General features: G+C 40.1%; 1 protein-coding gene and 1 long non-coding RNA gene across 3 annotated transcripts; one reads left to right on the plus strand and one right to left on the minus strand.

Annotated features, from left to right (window-relative positions):
- Window positions 1-288: 288 nt before the first annotated feature.
- Window positions 289-20,179, minus strand: CRLS1 (cardiolipin synthase 1). 2 transcript variants are annotated; one of them, XM_010972717.3, is made up of 7 exons: window positions 19,874-20,179; window positions 17,118-17,255; window positions 12,499-12,628; window positions 5,436-5,521; window positions 4,491-4,559; window positions 2,855-2,946; window positions 289-1,284 (listed from the first exon to the last, which is right to left on the minus strand). In XM_010972717.3, exons 1-7 carry the CDS (start codon window positions 20,177-20,179, stop codon window positions 1,197-1,199), a joined length of 909 nt encoding a protein of 302 aa, XP_010971019.1. In that variant the 3' UTR covers window positions 289-1,196. The 2 variants fall into 2 exon arrangements, with proteins under 2 accessions (XP_010971019.1, XP_074203046.1); XM_074346945.1 differs by lacking the exon at window positions 19,874-20,179 and adding an exon at window positions 19,598-19,736.
- Window positions 18,417-26,013, plus strand: LOC123613598 (uncharacterized). The gene is made up of 3 exons (XR_012500542.1): window positions 18,417-19,323; window positions 19,441-20,608; window positions 24,397-26,013. It is a non-coding gene; the product is annotated as an uncharacterized LOC123613598 (long non-coding RNA).
- Window positions 26,014-26,474: the final 461 nt, after the last annotated feature.

The raw sequence follows: 26,474 nt of genomic DNA on the forward strand, positions 1-26,474 counted from the left end.
TTCTCACTGTGTGATTTCATATTACATTTGGGTCAGAACCCAGGACAATGAGTGGCAGTAGGTCTCCACTGTTAAGAGGAAGCAACCAGCACAACCACTGTCTTCCTGTTCCCTCCTCCTGCATCTCCCATTCTCCTGAACATGACAGTGCAGCAAGAACAGGTCTTTTAAATCAGATGGTCCCAAATGAATTATTTTCACAATGTAAGTGCAAATGATGTATCTGAATGGACTTTGAAAACTTACACAACAGCAGAGGGCCACAGGATACTATACAGACAACCCAAGTTGAAGGTACACTTTTTTCCAACTCTTTTATTCCTTTAACATCTTAACAAAAGATTCCCCAGAGTTTAAAAAAAAAAAACTTTGAAAAATACACAGTTTCATATTATTTACATAACATATGAGTACAGGTTCCCGTATGATACAAACACTGTTATGTTAGAAATACAGTGGGAAGGCATGATGGAACTCACTGCCTCGTGGATGGCTAGCGTGACAGACATGCTTTCATTTTCCAGCTGCCTTTGTCACTTATTATCCTGATGCATAAACTGTTAGGCACCTGAGAGGTTGGAAGAACACTAAACATGAACTTCAGTACCTTCTATTTTGATCTTATTATTTTCAAAACTTATTGCATTTTAAATCTCTTTACAAATTTACTTCATCCACAACTAAGCTACCTGTATTCTGTCATTATCCTAAACAATCAAATATTAACCACATACACTGTTAATGTGTACACAGATCTAAAAATCAAACATAAAACTATGTAGCCAAGTTATATAGGATGTATATTTAAACCCAACAAATTCCTGAGGGCTTTGTGAGCCATCTAAATTCTATTAAAGAGAAGTGGCAACTCCTCTGTTTCTATGCTCTGGATTATTTTTTTAATGGAGTAAAAAAAATGGCTGACAATAACTGGAATAATTGCAACCTTATAAATTAATCAAGAGACCTAAGATAAAAAATTCTATAGTTTTATTTGTATTTAAAAATACATTGGAAATTCTGCTTATACCCATGATCAAGCTTATTTTCAATGCACATTAAATTCTGACGACATGGTTTGTTCTGACAAGTCCTTTTTCAAGCTGAACACCAAAATAAGGAAACTCCTGGAGATTTCCACTGGCCCTGCTGCCGAAAATGTATCCTGCTTCCTTGCTAACGATGACGGATGGCTTTCATCTGCCCTTTATCACCTGAACAGTTTTCCGACCGTAATGATAATAACTGTAAGCTGATGCAGCTGTGGTGAAAGCGGTAAAACACCTTTTATGGAAGGAAAGGAGTAAAATTTAATGTCTAACAACAGCAATGGTCATTTTTACCCAGACATTATTCTAGGTAATTTTATTTTCAGAGCAACCTCCTCTCACAGAGGAAACAGTGCCCCAGAGAGCTTGCTCAGGGCCTGAGAACTGAGTCCAGCTTGGTTTCAACTCGAGAGCCCTTGGGCTCATCCCACGGCTCCATGCTGCTGAGAGCATTAGTGCTACTTCTTGCAGATCCTGGGAATTCTAATATCTGAGTCACTTAAAATACCCTGCAGCTTTCTTTACTGATTTTCCGTTAAGGGAACTGCCAGATTCATCAGATTCTCTTTCAAATGACACGAGAGATGCTCGCGCCTGCTGAGTGCTCACAGCTAATGGGCTGCTTTCTGGGGCACGCAGGCGCCTCTGCCCCCACCAGGTGGGCTGCAGGACCGTCAAGACTCTATTTCTGTTTGGTTGCAAACCTGTTCATGCCAGTTTGATGTCCTAAAATCACATATAAACTTAATGAAACATACGGGTGGGAGAGTTGCTACTTCTGAGAACCAAGCTGGAGGCTTTGGAAAGGCTTGATAACAAGGCAAGTTGCTAAAAAATACTGTCAAAGAAGGTAGACAATGCAATTGTTAAAATACTGGAGAAAATGGTAAAAAACTCTAGAAAGTCCTGTACTTGGACTGCTTCGTAAATGTCTTACATTCCTCTATCACTTTAAAGGAGGCAGAACATGAGCGTCAGAGAGGCTGTATTACAGACGCAGTGTTTTCAAGAAAGAGAAACTCCCACTGAGGAGCCTACAGTCAAGGGAAAGGCCCCGGGCCTACACCTGGAGGCGAGGACGAGCCAGAAAGAATGTTCAATTACGTGTTTTAGAAAATAAAACGTTTCGCGTGTGTATCATTTTTAAAGTTTTAGCTTAACTGACTTTGGTTAACCAACCATTTTCTGGCTCAGACTGCATCAAGCAAAAAGGTTTTAATTACCTTTGCAAAGCTAAAAGGAGTAAAATACAGTGCTTCAACGTCAGTGCGGCACAATCCAACTCCGAAAACTTTTAACTGTGGCACATTTTCAAGGCTACGGATAAGCTTAACAAAGTAAAACTCAAACTCCTTTCTGCAAGTTTCTCCCCATCTGCCCCCTTCACAGGCCGGATGCACTTCCCCTCCCCTGCCCCACACGGCTGACCCTGCCCAGGTCTGTCCTTCACCACCGTGGCCTCCCCTGTCTCTCTCCACCTAGACAGACCTCATGTCACAAATGCCACTTCCTCCCTGAAGCTTCCCCTCCGCTTCCTACCTGGAAGGATTTTTCCATTCTTCGAAGCCCCAATACATTATCTGTACCTCTCATCCTTTCTAACTTCCATGAAAGCACCTATAATAGAACTTCTACATCCTATACTTGATAGTAAGCTTCTTAACAACGATATCAATCACAAAATATAGCCCACAGTTTTACCCAGTCAGTGCTTAATAAACGTGTTTAAGAACAAAGCAATTTTCGGACTGTCACAATAAGCCATTTTGTTGACATTTTCAAGAGTAATTCTAAATTTAGCTTACCACAGGATCTGAAGATAAATGCTGTCAGCATAATTGAAAACCGGAGCTGCCAAAGAAGCTGCCACCAAGATTAACTGGACTGCTGTGTTTACCTTAAAAAAAAAAAAGTCATAAATGAACAGTGCCAACCTGATCCTGCTTCAGGCTCACACAAGAAAGGCATATAACCCATGCAGTGTGACACAGCGCACGCGCAGCGTGCCTGATGTTGTAATGGCCCTGCCAGCAACGCCGGCATTCACACGGGGGGGTGAAGGTCCGCACAGCTGCCCTTTACAGTGAGGGGAAGGGCAATCGTCAGAAAATAGCACCATCTCGAATCCCCACAGCAATTCAATGTCACAAATTCTTTGCCTTTTCTCAGCTGCCCAGTACAACAGCCCTGTGCGTAGGAAAATAATTAACCTACTCTTCACAGGTGAGAGGGGGATGAGTTAAGTGACTTGCCTGCAGTCACAGCAGGTTACAGATCCAAACCCAGGACCCAGGCTTCCCCGCACTTCATTCATTGCTCTCTTCACTTGCCTGCTTGCCAAACCTACGAGACTGGAAAACTGAAATGCGTTCATCTCCACGAGAGAGGCTCTCCGGAGGAAACGAGTAGGTCTCCCGCCCCGGAAGACAGCACGGCAGAGAGGAGGAACACAGAACCAGGGAGACACTGCAGACTCCCTGCACTCATCGTGAGAAGCGGGCTGGGGAAGCACGTGACGGATGGGCCTGTGGGTGATGTGCCCAGAGACACACCTACGCTTGATCGTCCAGCCTGCAGCCAAATTACAGGGATTCCACTCCACTTTAAAAATTAGTAATGAAAATTGTCTGGAGAGCTTCTTACAAGACCAAGGAGTTGGGGCATCTGTCCCTGGCACCTCTTTAAAACACTCACTGAACTGATACAAATACAAGTTGCGTAAGTAAGGAAGTAAGTAACCAACCCATATTTGAAGGTAAAAACCCACCGCAGAGAGTCTCTGGGTTAAGAATGATCACTCCTCTGTCCCGAAGACAATCAGCACCCCTACCCTGTCACACCTCTGTCACAAGGGATGGGGCAAAAGAATAATTAGGGCAAACATATCACGGCTGCTGGTGAAACAAAAGGGCCTTGAGCAGCATTCATACTGTCCTCTGTGTGCAGAGACTGGCACGCAGTTACTGTCCTGAAGAGGGCTCGGGAAAACGGATGGACAACTAAGAGCAGGAGTGGTTTATTAGTGAATAAAACTTTCTTCTGTCCCTTTCCAAGGAACAATCGATCTTGCAAATAAAAGGACCTTATTTTACGGTCTTTTCACTACCGGGAGGGGTGGGTAGTGAAACCTGAAAGGAATCTTCATAATCTCTTTGCATCTCCATCAACACGCAACTACATTTCCACCTCCCCTAAATGGTGGCCCTAATACCTCACTCAGAGGCAAGTTCTCAGACCACCAACACAAAGCACAACATATATACTAAAGGTCCAGAAAGCCTGGGAACAAAAGAATTGGGTTAATGACCCCACTCTCTTTCCTCTGTAGTCAATGCGTGAAAATTTGTCTTCTCCTCAGCTGCTCGAGAGCGAGGTTTATATTCATTATAATAAAAACCCACAAGAGAATAATAACTTGAAAGGACACTGTGTGTCTCCTACCTTGCTGATGAAGGTTGGTTTTAACCTAGCAGTGGCATAGCAAGGATTGAAGTACTTAGACAGTGTGCGCTGGCAGAGGACAAAAAAAATAAAGTTTATTCAATGTGACGTTCAAGTTTAAAATAAACATTTTGTTCTTATATGCAACAGTTCCTGAGTGCACAGCACATGCCTGGCTATATGCTAGACAAACCCTTTATCTGCATCTTCTTCAACATCTACATTCTTTAAAAAATCATACACAGTGTACTGAAAATAGGTTTTTAAATTTATAGATTTATTTCTCAATTCCTATAAAATTCTAACACAATAACTATCATAAAGTCTGACTATTTTTTTAAAACTAAATAAACTGAACAAATCTCCCTTATCACTATTTTCTTTATAGGTTAAAAACCAAACCAATAAAATGCTGCCATTTTCACTGAACTGGAACAAAAAAGATGAGGTTGTTATGCTCATGAGGTGGCTGTAAACTATGCTATACTTCTGTGTTCAAATATTTGTAGAACCAATGAACAATATGTAAACAAACCACTCCATAACCATAAAACTGTCATCTTAAAACCCAGTTCTAGATAATCCACAGTAAAAGCAAAATTAGGCAGGAAGGGTGCTTGTCTATACACAACACTCCTAACAGAGTTTGCTGCAAGGGACGGTGGCCTGAGTTTTATGGGCGATAAGCTAAAATAATTCTGACTTAAAAAAACGCTTTTAAAAAGTTGATTGTCCATCTGTTCACTGAACAATTACCGTAATAGGTGATACAAATAGCAAGATGATACTTATGTCTGTTTTCTTAAATTCTTAGTAAATGGACTGAAAAAATGATTGTCTTAAATTATTTCCATAAAGTGAAACTCAGCACATAATAGCAGGTTTTTTTTTTGCATTAAGTTATAAGTAATACTAAAATAATAATTTTTTTTGAAACAAACTCACCGGTGTTGGAAGAGTTCGATATCTGACATAAAACACAGCAGCAATCAACATTACATCTCTTGAAATTATCATGTAAGTAAGTGGAACTGAAAATCAAATACAAAATGATTTTGATTGGGAGTTTGAAAATTAAGACATTATACTCACAATGAAGCCTTACCATAAACTGGTATTTCACAAAGCAAAAATTGTATAAGAAACACTTACTGACGCCTGTTTAGGGTCCTTATGGTGAACTGCTGATTTTTATGTTCTTTAACCTGCCTTCAAAGCAAGCTCAAAGACAGACTATGGCTTTTAAAGTCTATGCCTGTCAGAATGTTGATCCTCTCACCTCTTTTTGTTTTTTTTTTTCCTTGCATATGTTTTAAAATTGCAGTTATCGGTGTCAGCTCTATGCAGCCCCCACTATTTCGTTTGTCACTCTCCAGCTCTGGGAGTTTGGAAAAGATCACCATGCTCACTATAATTACATGGAATGAGACAGTAACGACGTTGGAAAGGGTGTTGGGACTCAACCACTGTGGCGTCTCCGGAACTTTGCTTGCTTCTGCACGCTAGATCACTTTATGAACAGTAAAATTTGCATTATATGCACCACTTTTGGAGAAAAAACATTTTCATTTTTGTCTGGCCAGTTCCTATCCAGGCAGTTGCTGGTTTTTCTTCTGATCATTCATTCAGTGAATTCTAATTAAACATGAATTCAACTTGTTGACAGCTTTCTCACTGTTCCTAAGATTCTACAGCATGGCCCCGGAGCCAGCAGAAGGACATTTAAAACAGACACCCAAGGAAATCCTTTTCCCTTGTGAATGAGAATGGGAGGGCAGAGGTCTTGTTTCACTTTACATCCTTCCACGTTTCAGGATGTTTTAACCATGGACATGTCACATTTTTATTAAAAAAAATTATTTTAAGAAAAGGAAAAATCTTGAGGCTAACCCTTAAATTGTTTCAATTACTAAAATAGAATCATGCACATCCCTTCCATAATATTTTCAAACAGCTCTTTCTGAATTACTTTCAAAGCTATACCTATAGTCCTCTTCAATTTTGACATTCTATTGGTTCAGCAAATTAAGAAAAAAAACTCACTAATTAATTACAGATTTAAGAATTTAAATCTCTGGTCATGGCTATGATGTAAGTGTTAATCCTTGGCCTAGAACTCACTGACAAGACTATTCCAAAGAGAAAATGCTTATCCACTCAAGTCATGGCATCTGGAGCACACAGAAGACACAGAAGACTGTATGAGCCAAGCAGCAAAGCAAGCAAGCCATGATTTTTAGGAGGATTTCTGTGCCCATAAACCAAACTTTTTTATAGTAACAACCAGCTGACAAAATCAAGTAACAATCAGATTTTAAAATGCAGCAAACTCATGCAAATTATACATAGTAAACACAGCATCAGAAGAAAATAAACACCTGCTACTGCAGTTCATCACCACAGGGGGAAAAAGAATATAATTTAATCCTAAATTAGAGGTTTCTGCAGAAGAGCAGAGGCAATTCAATACACTGCAAAGCCTCGGGTTCTAGTTCTACTGACTACCAAAATTACCATTTATTGAGCATCTGGCACTGTTTATGTATTTTATACATACAATGACGTTTAATTTATATATCAACTCCATGAAAGGTGAACCATCATTATCCCCATTAAGCCAAACAGAAGACAAGCCTCAGGCAGATTATCTAACCTGGCCGAGGTCACCAGGTAGTCAGCAGTACTGCCAGGAATGCTCTCCGGACTCCGTTTACCATTTGTAACAGCCTGGGGGAGGAAAGGGCTGATTACAAAATCAAGGGTTCCTCAAACTGACTACTCATCACAGAATCACCTTGGGAGAGCTTTGTAAAAGCACAGATGAAAGCTCCCTAGGGGTTCACAAGAGCAGCCAGACCGGGACCAAGCTGTACCAGGTGATCCTTAAGGCCTCTGCCAACTGACAGCCTGTATACATACAGGCTCTTACTTAGATTTTGGGGGGTGGGGCTGGGGGTGGGGGTGGATTTTATCCAGTCCCCTGGCTCTTCAATCTTCTAATGTTCCTGCTTTCTCCCCTGACCTTCCCTTCCCTTTTATTCTAGGGCTAAAGCAGCTTTCATTTTGTCTATCATAGTATGACAGTGTGTTAATGGGGATGTAAAATGTGGCAGGGAATCCTCCAAGGTTTTCCTATTTGTTAACTTTGTCTGAAATATAGTTTCTGCAACAAGTAGGTACATCATGGGCAAACTTTATTAGTGTTAAAGGGAAATAATAAAATCATTCACTTTTATATAGCAGAAGTGATTACTATCAATAGCATCATTATTGCATTGAAAAGAATTCCACCAATGCCTACAGTGCACCCAGTTAACATCTCAGGCCCCAATTAAATGTAAGTGAGCAGCCAAGAATTATCAGACATTTTAGCAAAGTCTCCATCATGAAAGAGAGACTAAAACAGAAAAAAAAAAGGAAATTAGAAATTGATACAATATAGGAGTTAAAAAAAACTTACTTACACACACACATAGAAACAGATAAACAGAAGATAGCCTGAAATGACGACACTCATCTATGAAATAAGAAAAAGATATATATACATATACACATGTGTTTTAAAGAACACATAGAACAAGAGCTCTTGGAAATTAAAAACGATGGCAGTAAAAATGTCAACAGAAAGGGTAAATGACAAAGTTGGGGAAATCTCCCGGAGAGCATAAAAAGAGTTTTCAGAAAGAAGAGAACATAGCGTGAGATCTTCAGAACTGAAGCTTAAGTTTTCAGACTGAAGGGCTAGGCTACGTAAGAACATTTAAAAAAATCTTGAAAGTGAAAGCCTACAAGATGCTAAAAAAGTATCAGGCTAATGCTTGTTAAAGAATGAGAGCAGAACTTAAATGTCCACACACACACACACACACACACACACACACACACATAAAGGCAAAATAATATACTTTAGACAAAAGGAAAATGATTCCAGGTGGAAGGTCTGAAATATATCAAACATAAAACAAAAAAAGTAAGTATAAAGATTCATCTAAATGAACACTGATTATAAATAATAGTATCATTTGGGTTGAAAAAACATATAAAATTAAAGTATGATAATAATCTAAACTGAGGAAAGAAGGAAGGGAGCTAAAGTATTGTCAGGCCCTTCCAGTGTCCACAAGGAGCACAGCCGTCCCTGGGTATCCACGGCGGGCTGGTTCCAGGAACCACCCTGCTTCCCCCGGGGATGACCAAAATCCACAGATGCTCAAATCCCTTATATAAAATGGTGTAGAATTTGTATATAACCTAGGCACACCCTCCCATACACTTTAAAGCACCTCTAGATTACTTAATACCTAACACAATGTAAGTGCTATGTAAACAGATTCCAGTGTGCAGCAAAGTTTTCTTGGAACTTCCTGGATTTTTAAAAAATATTTTCAATCTGAGGTTGATTGAATCTGTGGATGCAGAACCTGCAGATACAGAAGGCCAAATGTAAAGATCTGTGAACATTAAACTTTGATAAGGTAAAATGAATTATAATTTTGAGAATAGCTAAATGTTGAGAGTGTAAAACTTTCCAACTGGTACAGGAAAAACTGATAAAATAATAAAAATGCAGATAAAAGTAGAACAAAACATACGGGGCATATAAAACACAAAATAAAATGAAGGACTGCTACACAAAATTAATAATCATGGTAAATGGGTTAAATGTTTCAGTTGAAAGATAAAATATTTTTAGACTGGATAAAATAAAGAAAACCTATCTATACGTTATTTACAAGACATATCTAAAATATAAAGATGTGGTCAAGTTGAGAGTTAAAAGATTTAGCCATCATGCAAACACTGACCAAAAGTAAACTAGTGTAGCTACAAGTAATGTTCAACAAAAGAGGCTTCAAGGCAAAAATCATTTCTAGAGACATAGAGAGTGACTTCAAAATAAAACATTCAATTCACCAAGAAGATACAACAATTCTAATTTATATGCACTTAATAGCATGACTCCAAAAGACACAAAGCAAAAATCGGAGCTACAAAGGAAAATAGTGGAAAACTAGACACACAGTAGGCAAATTTACTCTCTCAGTAACTGACAGAAAAGCAGACTAAATGTAAAAAATAAGTCAGTAAGTAAGTAGAGTTAAACATCAGGATTAAAAACTTGACCAAATGGACGTATGTAGACCATCAGACCCAATGACTGCAGAACTCACATTCATTTGAGACACACATGAAGTGTTTATAAAACTTGACTGTATCCTGGGCTGAAGGGCTAAAATCACAGAGCACGTTAAAGACACCTAGAAAGCCCCACAAATTAAGAAATAAACTTGGGGAGGTGGTAGAACGCACACTTAGCATGCACAAGGTCCTGGGTTCAATCCCCAGTGAAAGAATGAAAAGAAAGAAAAGGAAAGGAAAAGAAAAAACTTTTATTAGTACCAGAGGCCAAAGAAAAATCGTAACGGAAACAGATTACTTTGAACTTGATAATGACAAGAACACTAACACCAACATATGAGATACCATGAAAGAGATACTTAGAAGACAATGTATAGCCTTAAATGCAAACTTGAAAGAAGAAAAGCAGAGGAGTGAGTTAAACATCCATCTACAGCTGTGCTGTTCAATACAAGAGCCACGAGCCACATGTAAAGACAGAGCACCAGAAATGTGGCTGGTCTGAATTAAGAAAGGCTGTAAGTGCAACTGCACACTGGCTTTTGAAGACAGAGTACGAAAAAAATCTCATTAATGGTTTTTCATCGACTATATAATGAGATGACAATATTTTTGATCTAGTGGGTTAAATAAAATATATTTTTAAAATCTGGGTGGGTGGCTCAGGCAGTGCATGCTCCCAGCACTCTGTCCCCACTGTAACGGGAGGGCAACCACACACACACAACATGAAAAAATTTCACTTGTTTCTTTTTGCTCTGAATATGACTGCTAGACAAAGTCAAATTAGATCTATGGTTCCCATTATGTTTCTACCAGACAGGACTGATCTAAAGAATTTAGAAAAAGAACAGCAGAGAAAAACTGAAGAAGGATATAGAAATAAAAAAGCAAGATTTAATGGAGCAGTAAACAAATCAGAGAAGTTTGACAAAGCTCAAAGTTGGTGCTTTGATCACTTCTTCTAAATAAAGCTGTAAATTCAATGCAATCTCAATAAAATCCTAAAAGCTTTTTCTGGGGAACCTGAAAAGCTGATTCTAAAATTTACAGACAAATGCAAATAGGTAAGAATATCAAGGTGGAGGAAATTGCTCCATCAAATATCAAAACTTTCAGCAAAGTAATCATAATTAGGGATGGTACTGGTGCAAAGATAGACAAATCAATGGGGAATGAACTACACAACCCAAAATGGACCCAGGAATATCCATGCACATGGCAGTGTCTGGAAAGTACAGACTTTTCATAAAAAGTGCTGGGATAACTGGGTGTCCGTAGAAGCAGTGAGAAAATTAATTTTAAGACAGAATTTTTTCAACCATCAACTGGGAATAATGTAAAAAAATCTTAAAAGCCTTCTACTACAATACATAATCACATATAAACAAAAAGGCATTGGAATGGCATGAGACTTCTCAATAGCAGGATGGAATCTGGAAGTCTATATATAGAACAGGGTCTTAAATTCTGAGTGAAAATAACCTGCAAAGGAGAATTACGCTCAAATCTCAGTCAAGTATGGAGGACAGAATAAGGACACTGGAGACCTCTATAAACCTGGCTGCCACGCTGCAGCCTAGCACAGGAAAACAACTGGAGATTCCGCATCACCAAAAGGAGGACCCTAGCAAGGAAGCCACAGGAGCCTGGAAAAACAGACCCAACAGAGAAGAGAGAAAATGATAATGAATGAGAACGAAGGGAAGTCTCTGCTTGGAAGGCAACCTACACAAGCTGTACCAACATGACCCCTCATACCACAACCTGGAAACAATTTCTATGTTCAACATAGACGTACCTGGCCAAACTTGGTAAAACATTCCAACAAAATACGAAGTAACTCTGAAAAATGGGAGGCACGAAAATACACACACACACACACACACACACACACACACACACACACACACACACACAATCAGTTAATTTTGAATGGAATGCTCCTTAGGTTCTTTTTTCCTACAAATTATCTGTATTATTTACAGCATACCCCTGCTCATATACACACCCCAACCCATATACACACCCTAAGTCAGACTTTCAAAGCAGCACATAAATAAAGTCTAATTCATTTTTAAATTTGGTACATAGATGTAAAAGCCTAAAGGTAGAGGAGAAAAAAGAATCTCTCGATTGAGGAGACTGCCCTAGACTGAAATGCCACTACACTTCTTCCGACCAGATGTCAGTGACGGCGTGCTATCGAAGGACCATGTGGCAGCTTCTTTGTTCTCTGATTCTAACTCTTAGAAACAGTTTAATCTGAACCAAAGGATAAAAACTGAGAAACACAGCTAGAAGCAGAACATGAACAATTAGAAAAGCACATGCAAAATACAAAAGACCATAAAATTTTGTTACAAAGAATAGTCAACATATAAACTACGTGGATAATTTGGAATTGCGTAATAGTGTCTACGTAGTAATAACAATAATGTGGAATTTTACAGACATCATTAGGATTTCAGAGCTCTCATTTATGATTAAGTTGTAATTAATAAATACTAGACTTAGGAAAACTTTAAAGTGCTTTTTAGAATGCTAGGCACTAAGAATATTATACAGTGTCTAAAGATTCTAGGCTAGCATGAGTTGGTACTGTGAAATATTTGCTCATTTTTAACTTTGAACAATTTTGCTAAGAAAACAATGATTACTACTAGTATAAAAGGATATAAATTCTAAAGTAAAACAAACAGCTTGGCAAGTAAAACAGTTCAATGGTTTAAAATTAGGGAAACAGTGTAAACTCGAAAAACATATTTTTGGAACAAAAATTACTTGTCTCTCAATCAAGAAAAATCCTAAGCTGACTAATGGCATTCTTCCCTGTGCTACTTAAGAGTACGCATGGCGGCGCTCTTACCTGGGATAAGATCTGCATAGGTCAAGCTAACATATAAGATACTGATAAGTATTTTATCAGCAAGTGGATCAAGAGCACTTCCCAAAGCTGATTTTTGACTGGCCCAGTTTCGAGCAATAAATCCATCCAACTGAAAATAGAAGTTTTTTTTTTTAATAAATGTCATAATAGGTACAGAGTAGATATCTTGAAGGTTAAGAGACACCAGAACAACAACTATACTTTCATAAAACGTAGATATAACCTCTTCTGTTTCTTACCCCCAAACCTTCGTTTTACTGGTTTAGCTTTAAATTACCAACTGCTCAGAAAGTAATTTCACTTTTCTACAGTACTTTTCTTTCCCAAGGCCTTCAGCTATTTCACAATGTTTTCACAATGCCCCTTATGAAATGAACCCAGACACAAATTTAGAGACGTGTAGAACCCAAATAAAACTCAAAGAAAGCATGACCAACAGAGCACGGACTCGGAGCCCCCTCTTGAGCCTTGGGCTATTGCACTACAGCCAAAACAGCTGCTTTGACTTGCAAGGACTACCTTTAACTGCGAGACTTTCTAACCTTCATTCTACCTACTTTTCTATAATGAGATCCAACTCCCTAAATTTTAACTGTTATTATTTTTCAGTATTTTTTCTTTAGTGCCACTGTTAATTCCATGTCTGACTGTATTTGCATGACCTGTATTTAAATAAAAAATTCAATCCTCTGTACCTGGCCTACTTAAAATTTTTGATATGAAAATTACTTATTCACTATTCTTGGAGACAAACTGTATTTGTTTCCAAGGTCGTACTTGGTGGCCAGTGCGCCAAAGGGGCCTGAAGGCTGATTTTGTCTGACCTGCCCAGAGATTTTTAAAACATAAGTTAGTTGCCAACATTTAAATATTTAAAGTCTTACCTCAAAAAATCCAGATCTCCAGGCTCACTTGAGAAATGGGAAGATCTGGCCACCCGGGGGCCACAAAATGGACTGAAACCAAGTATTGCCTATTAGACAAGGCAGATATTTTCTGGTTTTCCAAGCCCCTACCTGGCTTTTACTTATTTTATTTAATGTCAAGCTTCAACAAATGTTTGAATTTTCTAGTCCTATTTCCATGGAAAAAGATTAAATTAATTTAGACATAATTTAACACGCTACATTGTAAAGGATAAATCAGTCCTCTGTATCTCAAGTATTCCAAAGAATTAGAGACAGCAGCAGTCCAGGCCAGTGGCTACTGTGGTTCAGGAACTGGCTCTCCCACTCACTCACTCACCGTGCGACTTTGGGCAAGTTATTTGGCCTACGCCTCAGTTTCCTCATCTGTAAAACAGAGAGTGCTATCCACTTCAAAGGGCTGGTTGTTTCAGTATATAATGTGATTAATACTTGTTCAGCACTCAGCACTTGGAAAATCCTCAAAAGAAGCAGTTACTAGCTATCACCACCTCTACTGAAAAAATTTACTTTCTTAAGTACACTGGAGGTAACGCTGTCTAACAGAAAGTGCCTAGAGCTGGGAGTTAGGGCCTTGGGAGATTCAGGTGTCAGTTCAGTTTTTGATCTCAGGGAACCTCCCATTTTTTTCACCATCACCACCCTCTCGTCCTCACTGTTCCTCTAACCACATTAGATTCCAAGGTCACCAACATCACCTCTTCTTTATAAACCTCTATAACTCCCTCTTCTACTCTCCCTCACCCCTGCTTAAATACAACTATCATGCCGTCCAGGCCTGCACCAGAGCAGCTGAACATTGATCAAGAAAAACACATAAATGGGGTGACCGATCTCACTTTCTTTCATGACCACAAATCTCCCCAGGGCACCCAATACTGCCTGGCAAACCTACACCCGCTAACTGTGTTTACCTTCCCTTTTCACACTGTCTGCTCTTACCTCAAACTGACTCCATCCCTCCTAAAGCCTCTCTCTCTAGTTCATGACCATGTCTATATTTTCTTGAAAAACAGAAATGGATTGTCAGCACTCCCTCATATTCCCACCTCCAAATCCACCACCTACCAGCATCCATTCACATCCTCTCTGCCCACCCTGGTCCCTGATCCCAGGCCCTCACACCTTCTGTGAGTTGCCTCCCTCCTTCCCCACCCCCCTGCATCACCAATCCCTTATCCTGCCCAGTCATGTAATTAATTAGTTAATTAACAACAAAAATTTCCCCAGTACATCTCTCTTTAAAAACTACCCTTTCTTGACTCTATTTCTCTTCCCCTATGAAGCAGAACTTCCTCAGTGACAGCTACTGTCATCACCACTTCACATATGCTCGCCAACCCACCCTGACTGTCCCACCCTGGAGAGATGGACTCATAAAGGTCACCAATGAATTCTATGTTTTCACCTTACTTGAGCTCAACATAACTGAAATACTTTCTTCACTTGACTTCGGGACACCTTATTGCCTAATTTTCTTCCTTTCTCAGTGTTTCTTCTCAGTGTCCTCTATTGGCTCCTCTCTACTGCTCCATATATTGCTCTTTTCTCTGACTCTGTCTCTTCTTTTACTGCAGCCAGACTTCACCATCCATATGAGGGTAACTCTTACATCTACCTCTAACCATGACTTCCTCCAATCTCGAACTACTGCATTCAACTACCCAACTGTTATCTCTATGTGGACCAGCACAACAACTCTTTTTGCAACCCTGACCTACCCTGAGTGTTGACCATCACAAAAGATGTTAACCTCCATGCACCTGTTTGTTGAAAACAAACAAAAGTAACACCCTAGCACTCATATTTAATTCCCCTCTCTCACCCAGCGTAGGCAATCCATTAACATATCAACTCTATCTTCAAAACACATTCCCAACCCACTCCTCTGGACTACTGTAAGCCTTCTAACCAGCCAACTTCTACTTATGCCTTCCTATAACCCATCTCCACATACAACAGAAATCAGGCCTTGTCACTCCCCTGCTTAAACGCTCCGTGAGTCCAGCCATCTTCCAGCAGCTGTTCCAGAGGCATTAACACCTCCCTGGAGTAAATGTAACACAGTGCCAGTTAACTCAGGCTTCCACACACACTGCTTTGTGTATTTAGAAAAGTGTAAATGAGGCCTCTTCCACTCAGTGAATATTGCAATCTCATGTGGCAACCAAAAAAAACCGTACAAACCAAAAAAGAGCAAATCCAGTAACTGAAAAAAATCTTGTCTGTTACAGAAAAAAAAAATTCCATTATCAGTATAATGGACTTTGACTTGGAGCCCAGATTAATAAGTAGAGGCCTCCACGCTTCAGAGATAAAAGCCCAGGAAAAAAGGAGAGACTGTAAGAATGGGGAGAAGTTGTGACAAACAGGAGCTAAACTCTGGAAAGAAAGAAGTGGTAGCGGTTTCGGTCTCAAGAGACTGTATTTTGATGGGTGTCTGGAAATACCATATAACAATGCAAATGTCCTCCGCTGTTTATCCTGCAAAATCTTCAGTTAATTCTATACTGCTCAGTAGCCCTACTGGGCAGGTGGAATTTTGTTTCTATGAACCTCAAAGGGAATAGGTGATGTTGCAAAGAAAGATGCAATACAACTTTCATTAATAGAAAACTAGTTTCTCTTTATTCTCACTAAATATTGGGCAAACAAATATACAACAGTTTAAAGAGGTACCAAGTCATTACTGCCTGTCTGGGTGCTCACTTGGATCTCAGACCAGCCTTGTACAAGGATCTACAATATAGACCCACAGTATCTCCTTCTACATGCTTTTGTCCTGATTTAACACTTTCCCTGTACCTTTCCCCCACTGCCTTCAATTGTGTTTTTGCAGGACATGCAGTTCTGTAAGCTATTTCAAATTCTTCATGCAAGGGTGGCTGATAAATACAAATAATGTTATCCATGATTATGACTGGCCAGTCCACCAAAGCCTACGCAACATGACACCACAGTGCAGCCTTCTGTTAGAAAATTATTTTCCAAGTTCTAGTTTGAGATAACCTGAATAAATCTCTTCCTTCCCCCAAACCGACACAGTAGTATGCAGGCGCTTTTTCTCCTCTGTCCATCTGCTAGGAGAGTGGAAGAAGGGAGAATGCCTAATGCTCACCCAGGGCAGGGTCTTCTGCAAGGTGGTCAGAAGGGTGCAGAGCAGGGACCAGGGACTTAATCTGTGGGGTGCCTATGGCCTCCTGCCAGCATAAATCTGAACAGACATCTGGCTTCTAGAAGCTTCCTGGTCACAACTGTCCACTGTTTCTCTCTCCACTAGTGCAATCAACCGTTACTGCAGATCAGGGTATTTCTATTACACAAGTAAAAACAAATGGTGTCACATCTGTCCTTTATTTCTATCCCTACAGTAAGTACCTGGCTTTCTGAGAATTTCTAAGGCTTTTTCTTTTATGATAAAGTTAAAAACCACAAGTAAAAAGCTCCTTCTCCTATGACCCCCTACAACCTCCACTTCCATCTTCAGATCATAAAAAGAATAAGAGTCCCCCATAGATGCTAAAGACAAGCCCTTACACAACGTACTAGCTGAAATTCATCTTGAAGATTTCCTTCCCCTAAAAAGGCAGACTAAGGCCATGTTATTTCAGTGTAGTAGAGAACCTGGGATTTGGAAGGGGAGCAAAATGGGGGAGTGCCTTTACAACTTACCAAATCAGTTAGCCCAGCTAAAGCAAAAACTCCTAGTGCAATATTAAAATCTTCTTCAATAATCAAATAGCCCAAAACTGGGGCCAAGCCAATTCTCGTCATTGACAACATATTTGGGATTGTCCATGGGTTTTCATACTGAAACACAAAGACAACAAAATTTAAATTAAACACTGTAAATTCACATTTTAAATAACCATATACATTGGAAAAATATACTTCATAAACTTTAAGGTTAGAAGCTACATAAACTTTAAATTTAGTACTTTAAATTGAGTTTTAAAATCCATCTTTTTTTAGACATTTCTCTAAAACTGTCAAGAATGCAGAAGATGAAGAAATGCCACGTAGCCAAACACAGACTAAAGAGTCTACTATGTATAGGTTTTCTTCCTAAAGAAGGAAGGAATAAACAAGTCTTAACAACCATGTAACTCAAGCCTTTAACGCATGACTTCACCATTAGAATTCAAAACTAAAAATATACTGCTTTTAAAATGAAATTTCAGGAAGATCTTATACTTCAAGTAGATAAACAGTCTAGAAAGTTTCAGAAAAAAGCCAAATTATCAACCATGGGCATTGTGGCTGAAAAACATTTACTGCAGATAACTTCCTCTCACTTCTCTACATGTACCTACATGTCATACACAGTGTATGGTGACACGAATGAAGGGAAAAAAATTTAACTTCATAACCTCATCACTAAACTGGAGAATTGCTGGAAGAAAATGGAACAAGGAACGGGGATTGAGACTCTAAGGAAATAGAGAAATTCTGTAAATCTGTTAGAAATAGCCACAGAAAGGTTAAGATCCCCAAGTAAAGGCTGAGGGCTCTCACAGCTCCCCTTTGGGAGCTTTATGATTTCTTGAAACTTCATCTGGAGCCAAGGTGTTTGATGTTGGCACTAACAAAATGGCACCTTGGCAGCTGCTCTGAAGAATGTTCCTTCCTTGCCAAACAAAATCTGTTTCATGAGAGGATATTTCAACTTTATAAAAAGCCTCAGCCTAGCATAACTAAGACACACTGCACAATACGGGGCCCAGAAATGCCAAGAAAATGTTCCATAAACCTGGATTTTTTCCTCCAGTGAGTCAAGACTGCCAACTCTACCCCATGGGGCTATGTTCTCACAAGACTAACCCTACTTAACCTCTTTCTTAATCAGTAACCAATTTGCCTGAACCTTAATGTTGACTTTCTAAAAAAGTGACAGTTTCCACTTCTAAATACCTCTTTTTAAAATACTTTGAACCATTTTGCAAGAAAAGGAAGTTCCCTAAAGATACTAAGTTTGTGTTTACAAGTAAAACCCAGCAAGAAATGTTCATCTCAGCTTGGAGTGATAACGGGGTTATTGGGGTCAGGTAACAGAAGACTACCAGTGAAAGCTACAGAAAAATTCAAATTCTCCAGGAAACAATCACCAAACCTCTACTCAAGGACAGTAAACCACATTATATCAATTAAATGGCACCATTCTTAGAACATATTCCAAGCTCAAGTTCAAAGGTCAAAGAGTTTCAGAGTTCAGAGGGAAAAGGTAAGTCTGCTGACCATATTGCAGCACAGACTAAGTCAAATACTGACCCAGCAACTCACTGGGGGGGGGGGGGGAGTTCATGATTGAGAAAAAGGAAAAATATAGCAAATGGTTAGAATAAACAAGCCCAAAACTAATCCCAGAGACAGCCATGGGGCAAAATTAAAGACATAGCTGCAAACAGCCAGGTCATCTCATTTGATGAATAAACCAGACAATGCAATTGGAACAGCGAAAGGGATTCTTTTTAGCTCTATATTTCAGTTAAAATAAAGTAGCTCATTAATTTCTAATCATTAACTTTGTAAACATTTCTACATTAAAATTAAGAGAGCTAATCTCAGATTACCCAACCAGATAACCTGTGGCATACTCGAACAACTACTGCAGTTCTGGGAAGGACTTCAGCCAGGATATGGCAACCTCAAAGCATCCAGCATTCAAACCCCAAAATGCTTTAGCTATTAAGGGAGCTGAGACCCCTGCCAGGATGTGGCCACCTCGACCCATGCTGTACAACTGATGAAAGCAGCACAGGGGCCCCCTGAAGACATAACAATTGAAGATGTAATAATTGCATGAGTCTTGCTAACATGACATCAAAAGCTCTCCCACACTCATGCTCCGATGTCTTCTGCTTGGTCAGTATTTCAACAGGTAAGCGGAACCATATTTCTTGCCGTTTCTTCAGGAAGAGTTTTAATCTTTTTCTATAATTAGAGATTAGAGGATCAAAACTACGACCTAAACTATTTAGTTATCCTTCATATATAGAGTTACCAAAGGTCAACTGAGACGTAATCAAACGTGCGCATACAAAAAGGCTGTATACCTTTCTGAAAACTCCCAGAGACTTGCCCTAAACATTGGGGATTCGCTTCAGAAAATACAAACATGGGCTTTCAATAAGAAGAGCGAAGGCTATTTTTACCAGTGCAATATCCAGAGGCAGTCCAGCTACGGGTGCGGATAGAGGGCAGAAGAGAGACTTCTAACTTGGCCACCGAAACTGAAGGAGGACCCGGTTGGTACCCCTGAAATTCACCGCGACCGAAACACCTGCCCGTAACTTCTCTTCAGGGAACGGTTTAAAACTTCTGAAACGGAAGTATCCGACCAAGATTTGCCAGAGCCCTTAATCCGCGTGCAGGACGGAGTCCCCCAGAGCCGACGACCCCGACCCAGAGTCATCCTGCTCCGTACGTACCAGACTGGCGGCGCTCGCCGGGCTCCACCGGCCGCTCCGGGCCTCGGCGGCGGCGTCCTTTCCGGCCGCGGGCTCGGGGGCCGTCTTCCCCCCGCCCGAGCAGTGGGCCCGCCGGCCGGCGCCAGGCAGCCGCAGGCCGAGCGCGGCCGGGCGCAGCCACCAGCGCTCCGCCAAGCAGCCCAGGCAGCCGGGCGCGGGAGGCAGCAGGGCCCAGCGGGTGCGCCCTTTGCCCGGCCGCACCCCCGGCGCCCACGCGGCACCGCGCAGGGCCCCCCACGAGGCGCGCGCCACCCGCGAGGCCAGCATGGCCCTGCGGCCGCGCCACGGGGTCGCAGGCGGCGAGAGCTCAGCAGCCCGGGGCACCGGCGAGCCGCTTCGCCATCGAGTCCCCGCAAGCTCGGAGGACCTCGGCCGCTTCCATACTAGTTTACCAGCCCCAGCACTCTCCGCTTATTGTACAGGTGGCCTGGAGCCGCCAAGAACGGACGCCTTCGCGACGTTTTTGCGACACTGCCGCTGGGCTTCCCGGCGCTCCGGTCGGCGGCCGTAGTCGCGTGCCGTTAGGCCCCGTGGGCTGCCGGGTAGCGGCCGCGCGCGGCGCCCTCCTGTGTCCGCCCACGAGCGGGGGCCGAGGCCGGTGGGGAGCGGGCAGAGGAACGCGCTGGAGGGGGCCGGAGCGCGGCCGCCGTGGCCAGGAGAGGACGGGTCATCTCAGGCCGCGGCCGGAAACCCGAGGTGTGTGCGGCTCCAGGGGCCCGCGAGGGAGGTTTAAATATTACTAAAATATCTGGTACAGAGGAAGTGTTTAATACTAGGTCTCTGCTCTTTTGCCTCTTTTGAGGGTTGCATTTGCCAAAAATGTGGGTATTAGAAAATGCCAATAATAGCAATTACTAGTCGTTTACCGAAAAAAAGTGTTTACCTATAGGGCGTAGTACATCATCCCGTTTAATCCTCCCGTTGTAGGTTCTATTAATACCTTTACTTTTCCAGGTAAGGGAATTTAGGTTTAGAGAGGTTAAGAAACCTGCTTATTAGAGGATGAGCCAGAATAATTAAGAATCAGTTCGTCGTTAATTAACTGGCTAATATACACTAATTACTAGTTAATATCTAAATTATATCATACATTCAAAGATACATGCACCCCAATGTTCATAGCAGCACTGTTTACAATAGCCAAGACATGGAAACAACCTAAGTGTCCATGGACAGATGACTGGATAAAGAAGCTGCGGTATATTTATACAATTTATACTCAGCCATAAAAAAAATAATAATTTAAATAATGCCATTTGCAGCAGTATGGGTGGACCTGGAGATTGTCATTCTAAGTGAAGCCAGAAAGAGAAAAATACCATGTGGTATCACTTATATGTGGAATCTAAAAAAAAAAAAAAAAAAAAAGACAAATGGACTTATTTACAGAATAGAAACAGGCTCACAGACATAGAAAACAAATATGGGTGAGGGTGGGAAGGGATAAACTGGCAGTTCGAAATTTGCATATACTACTACATATAAAATAGATAAACAGCAAGTTTATACTGTATAGTACAGGGGACTATATTCAATATTCTTGTAGTAACCTATGGTGAAAAGAATATGAAAATGAAAATATGTATGTATATGTGCGACTGGACTATTATGCTGTATACCAGAAATTGACACATTGTAAGCTGACTTCAGTAAAAAAATTATATCATACATTCTACTAATTATTGATATACTGTTATACTACTACTATTTATTAATCATGCAGTGTTACAGAGTTATTTTCTTGTTGGGTTCTCTGTCAGACTGAAGTTGAATGGTTCTTGCCTCCTCTCCATCCTCCTCAGCCCTGTCTGATGACAGACCCACATTGAAGTTGATCTTAAACTTAATTCAGGTAGTTTAAGAAAGACCAATTGAAGCTGAACATCATTGTAGATCTGAGTATTTATCAAAAGAAATCTTCAGTTTCTTAGGCACATGAAATACTGATATTGAGAGAAAAAATTAAAATGTACTAACTAGCAAATGTAAAAAGGGTAATTTTCAAAACAATCATATTGGAATCGAATACCTTCAATTCTCATACATAGACATTCTGGATAATCCTGTCAAGGGGGAGTGGGCAGTATTTCAGTCTCCTGTCCTTTCCACTCACCAAATTGCCTTTAGTCACATTTCCCACTTTTCCTTAATTTAGGACACTTTCTCATTGTCTCTTGGGATTTTTCTTTCTGCTCCATAAGCGTTCAGTCCCTGCTGCATCTGCCTGTAACAGTTGGCACTGAGGATATGATCTTACTTGCTTTTCTGTTCATGTTTTTTTCATTTGTTGCTACGGCAGGTTTTCTTTCTTTTCCTTTTGATATTCGCTTAATCTTTTGTTTGTTTTTTTTCTAATTCAATTCTGGTTTAATGTTAATTATCTATTCAACCTCTGTACTGTCAATTTATGTGAATCTAGTTTTATCCAGGACTGTCAAGAATAACACCTGATCTGTTCACTTACTGCCTTATTGTGTGAGCATTTTGCCTATTAAGATAGTCACAAAAATTAAACCATGAAATATCATTCATGGTTTTCTGTTTAAAATACAATTTTAGTCATGTATTTTTGTATATTTCCATGTATGGAATTACATTATATTAAGAAAAAGAGAAAAGAAGAAAAAATAATAGAAAAACAAAAAGAATTACATTTACTGAATTGTAAGTTTTTAAAATAGAACTTTTGTCTATTGTCTGTGTAGCAATTTCATTATGTTGTTCTGTTTTTCACTTCAATGTAAAATTAAACAAAAAGTTAACCCCAAAATAAAATAAAACCCACACTTTAAATATAGTAAACTAGGAAATGGGGAAATGTTGGTCAAAGGATACAAACTTCCAGTATAAGATAAGTAAATTCTGGGGATCTACTGTACAGCATGGTGACTATAGTTAACAACGCTGTACTATGAGGGGAGGGTATAGCTCAGTGATAAAGTCTGTGCTTAGCATGCACAAGTTCTTGGGTTCAATCCCCAGTACCTCCGTTAACAACAGAAAACCCAAAACAATACTGTAGTGTATACTTCAAAGTTGCTAAGAAAGTAGATCGTAAATGCTCTCATTGCACACACAAATAATTATGTGAGGTGACGGAGGTGTTAACTAACCTTACTGTGGTAATCATTCCCCAATATATACATATATATGTAGCGGATATATACATGTATCAAATCATATTAAATTTATACAATGTTATGTGACAATTACATCTCAATAAGCTGGAAAAAATTTTAATAAAATACAGGAAACTATTATATATATGTGTGTGTATATTTAGAATGTCAATTTTACTATGGACAACTGACACTACTACTAAGTCTTTATAAAGTAGGACAGTAAAGTGTCTGGCATTTTGGCCTAAAGGTCAATGACAGCCCAGTACAGTCCAGGACTAAAAAGTAACAGTGCTTCCAACAAACCATTTCCATAATGTTCTAAGATAGGAGAATGTCCAGCTGTATCAGTCTTTGATTTCATTTTCTAGAACATAACAGGTTTGTCAACAAATGAACAGATTAATCTGGGATGAACAATGGAGAAAATGCAGAAACCCAGTAAAACAACAAGCCAGATCTAAGCTCTTAGGATACACACAGTAAATTATAGTGGAGCATATTTGCAAAAAAATTCAGTTTAGAGGAGGCTAGGGGGCAGAGGAGACCTCAAAGTCCTACAGTTAGTGTTTGGCTTATAATAAGTTAATTCCCTATTTTATAAATTCTGTAGTAGTTCATTTCTATCCAATAAGATCAACTAAATAAGTGGGCAACTCCTGTGTCTAAAGGGATTGGGAATCTGTCACTGGACTTTACCCCCAAATTAGGAAAAAAATGATTAGAAAAGTAATTCTGTAACCAAAATCCAAATAAATATCCATATATAAACCCTAAGTCTCTTGTTCGAAATTAATTTCAAAATTTTATCTCTTTACCCTTTTATCAGGATTATTTTTTTAAAAAAGCAAAATATACTGGTTGTCTTATCCCAACTTCTGTAGTCAATCATAATTTCTAACAGTAAGAGAACAAAAGAACAGGAGAAGAGAAAGGATTGTAAATAATTAACCATAAATAAGCATGCTTGTTAATTCTTTGACAACATAACTGCTAGCAACAATAGCTACTAACATCTACTATGCAGTCACAGTGGAGCTGCACTGCGTATGGTTCCTTATCCTTTCATTGATCCTTTGCTGAGGAAGTAGTGAAAATAAAAATGCTGCCTCTAGAGGGTAGTATTGTCTTGCCACTCATGCTTTCCTTGGTAAGTTGCAAAGCGCTGCTGGTCCCGCTGTGCTGAATACAGGAGACAACAGAATGACATAACCTGCCCTTTGTTTTACAGCTGTTTTTTTGGTGTCATGACTAGATCTCAGCTCCGTTAGAACACTGTGTATACGCTATTGTATCAGTGGCCTATTGCTGTTGTAACACATTACCACCAACACAGTGCCTTAACACAAATTTGTTCTCTTACAGTTCTGAAGATCGGAAGTCTAACACGGATCGCACAAGGCTAAAAGCACAGCATCGACTTGGCTCTGGGTGGCATCTGTTTCCTTGCTTTCCCCAGACTGTAGAGGCCACCCACATTCCTTGTCTGATGCCCCTCTTCCTCCATCTAAAAAGCCAACAGTGTTGCAGCTCTTTGTGTCTTTTTTTCAGTCACATCCTCCTCTGACTGACTCCATCTGCCTCCTTCCACTTTTAAGTTTCCTTCTGATTACATTGAGCCTACCTAAGTAATTCAGGATATTCTCCCAATTTTAAGGCCTGCTGATGAACAATCTTAATTTTCCTTTGCCATGTAACCTAACACGGTCAGATTCTGGGGACTAGGATGTAGATGTCATCGGTGGAGGAGACGACATTATTCTGCCTGCCAAACGTGAATATTGTGTTTCAAGATGCTTTTCGGACTGAGAAGGACAGCCTTTTTCAATACTATACATAATATACCATCCCTGAGGAAGAGAAATTTTCAGGCTGTCCAGTGTCAATGTATCTAGATGAGATCAGTCGAAACTTTTATTCATTTATGGAAGCAAGACTAAGGTTTTGTAGTCTTCACAAATTATTCAGCGACTTTGCGAGTCCGTGTACTAAGAATAGTTTCAGTTTAAATGTCAAAATGTTAATTTTTTTAACCTTTTTGATTATTTTTATGTCTATTTTATCAAATTATATATCCACATGGAAGCTAATTCCATTGTGTAGAGAAGCAGATGATGAAAATAAGTACCCTCTACCTTTCCAGCCATAGGCCTGCTGTCCAGAGCAAACCTGGTATAGCTTTTTGGATTTTAGTTCTTCTAAAAGACCTCTGTAACTTCTGGTGACTTCTGTAACTTTAAATAAAACTAGTATGTAGTTTTTGTGAATTAATATTGCCTCATAAGTTTTAAAGTACATAGTACATGAGCTGGGTGGAGTTCTTTGGATAAAGGTGTATCAGTGAGAGTTTAGTTGCAGGAAACACAAACCATTCTTGGCACATTAAAAAGTAGGATTGTTAAAATGGAGATGCTTGTAACATTGTTGGAAGGGCTGGAGGAGTGGGCTCCATGCTGGGTCTCCAGAATTGACTCCCAGACAAACACTGCAGGTCTGGCTTGCCAGGGGAGCTGCTACCCCCACAACAATGAGAAAGGTGGAGAATCAGGGCCTGCCAGCATCACACACCGCCTCTTAACAACTGCTCGCATTCTGCTGCACAGAAACTAAATGTCTCCTCAACTACACGTGCGAGCGGAAAACAACAAGCAAGAAGACGGCTGTCCAATTTCACCTTCCAAATCTCACACAAGGACATCTAATCAATGGAACCCGGCTCATACTCAGAACTAGCTGCGAAAGGACTTTGGGAAATGTGACTTCTCTGCTTTTCAGCCTCTGCTTTATAGGAAGGCACACCAGGAGGATGGGACGGATGTTGGGTATCAGATAACTTTATTTACTGCCATCCATTTCTTTGTCTAGTCAACACACATACATATTTTCTACCCATTCATAACATCTGTGTAACAATGACAACTGTAACTTATCAATGTAAAAACTATTATTTCACTTCTTTATAAAAGGAGCTTTAAAGATCTATCACTCACTGTGCGGTATTTATTCCTCTTCCAGTTAAGCTACATTCACCTTTGATAACCTCTATCCTAAGGACTAAATTACCAAGTTGACTACTACCAATATATTTAATTTCAAGTAACAGAGGAAAGTGAGGAGGGCGATTGGTTAATGTATAAGTACAGGCCTTATGAAGAATCCTTTGTTGCTGTTCTGCTGTGGGTGGGGGCACTCTTCCAGTTTTCTGCAGGGGCAGCAGTTTCCCCGGGTTCCCGGTACAGACTGGGCACCTGTGGGGCACGGAGGCGGCAGCTCTTTCCTCTAGTGCCTCGCGTGGCAGTGGGGTGGTCGCAGCTTCCTCTTCGGGCCAGTTTTAGAAATTGCTCCTTGAAGTTCATCCTCTTAATTCACTAGCTTTCCAACAATTCTGTGAGCTAAGCAAAATTCTTTCAAAAACCTCCTTTTCCTGCTTAATCATCAGTTTC

This window comes from Camelus bactrianus, chromosome 19 (assembly GCF_048773025.1).
Source record: "Camelus bactrianus isolate YW-2024 breed Bactrian camel chromosome 19, ASM4877302v1, whole genome shotgun sequence".
Classification (NCBI taxonomy): domain Eukaryota; kingdom Metazoa; phylum Chordata; class Mammalia; order Artiodactyla; family Camelidae; genus Camelus; species Camelus bactrianus.

Excerpts from the sequence above, each read along its gene's own strand:
- CRLS1 (XM_010972717.3), bottom strand. The coding sequence starts at position 20,179 with ATGCTGGCCTCGCGGGTGGCGCGCGCCTCGTGGGGGGCCCTGCGCGGT. Across the intron at positions 17,256-19,873 it reads CGGCGAGCGCCGCCAGTCTG|TATGAAAACCCATGGACAAT; the intron begins GTACGTACGGAG and ends TTTGTGTTTCAG. Across the intron at positions 4,560-5,435 it reads ATCGAACTCTTCCAACACCG|CGCACACTGTCTAAGTACTT; the intron begins GTGAGTTTGTTT and ends GTCCTCTGCCAG.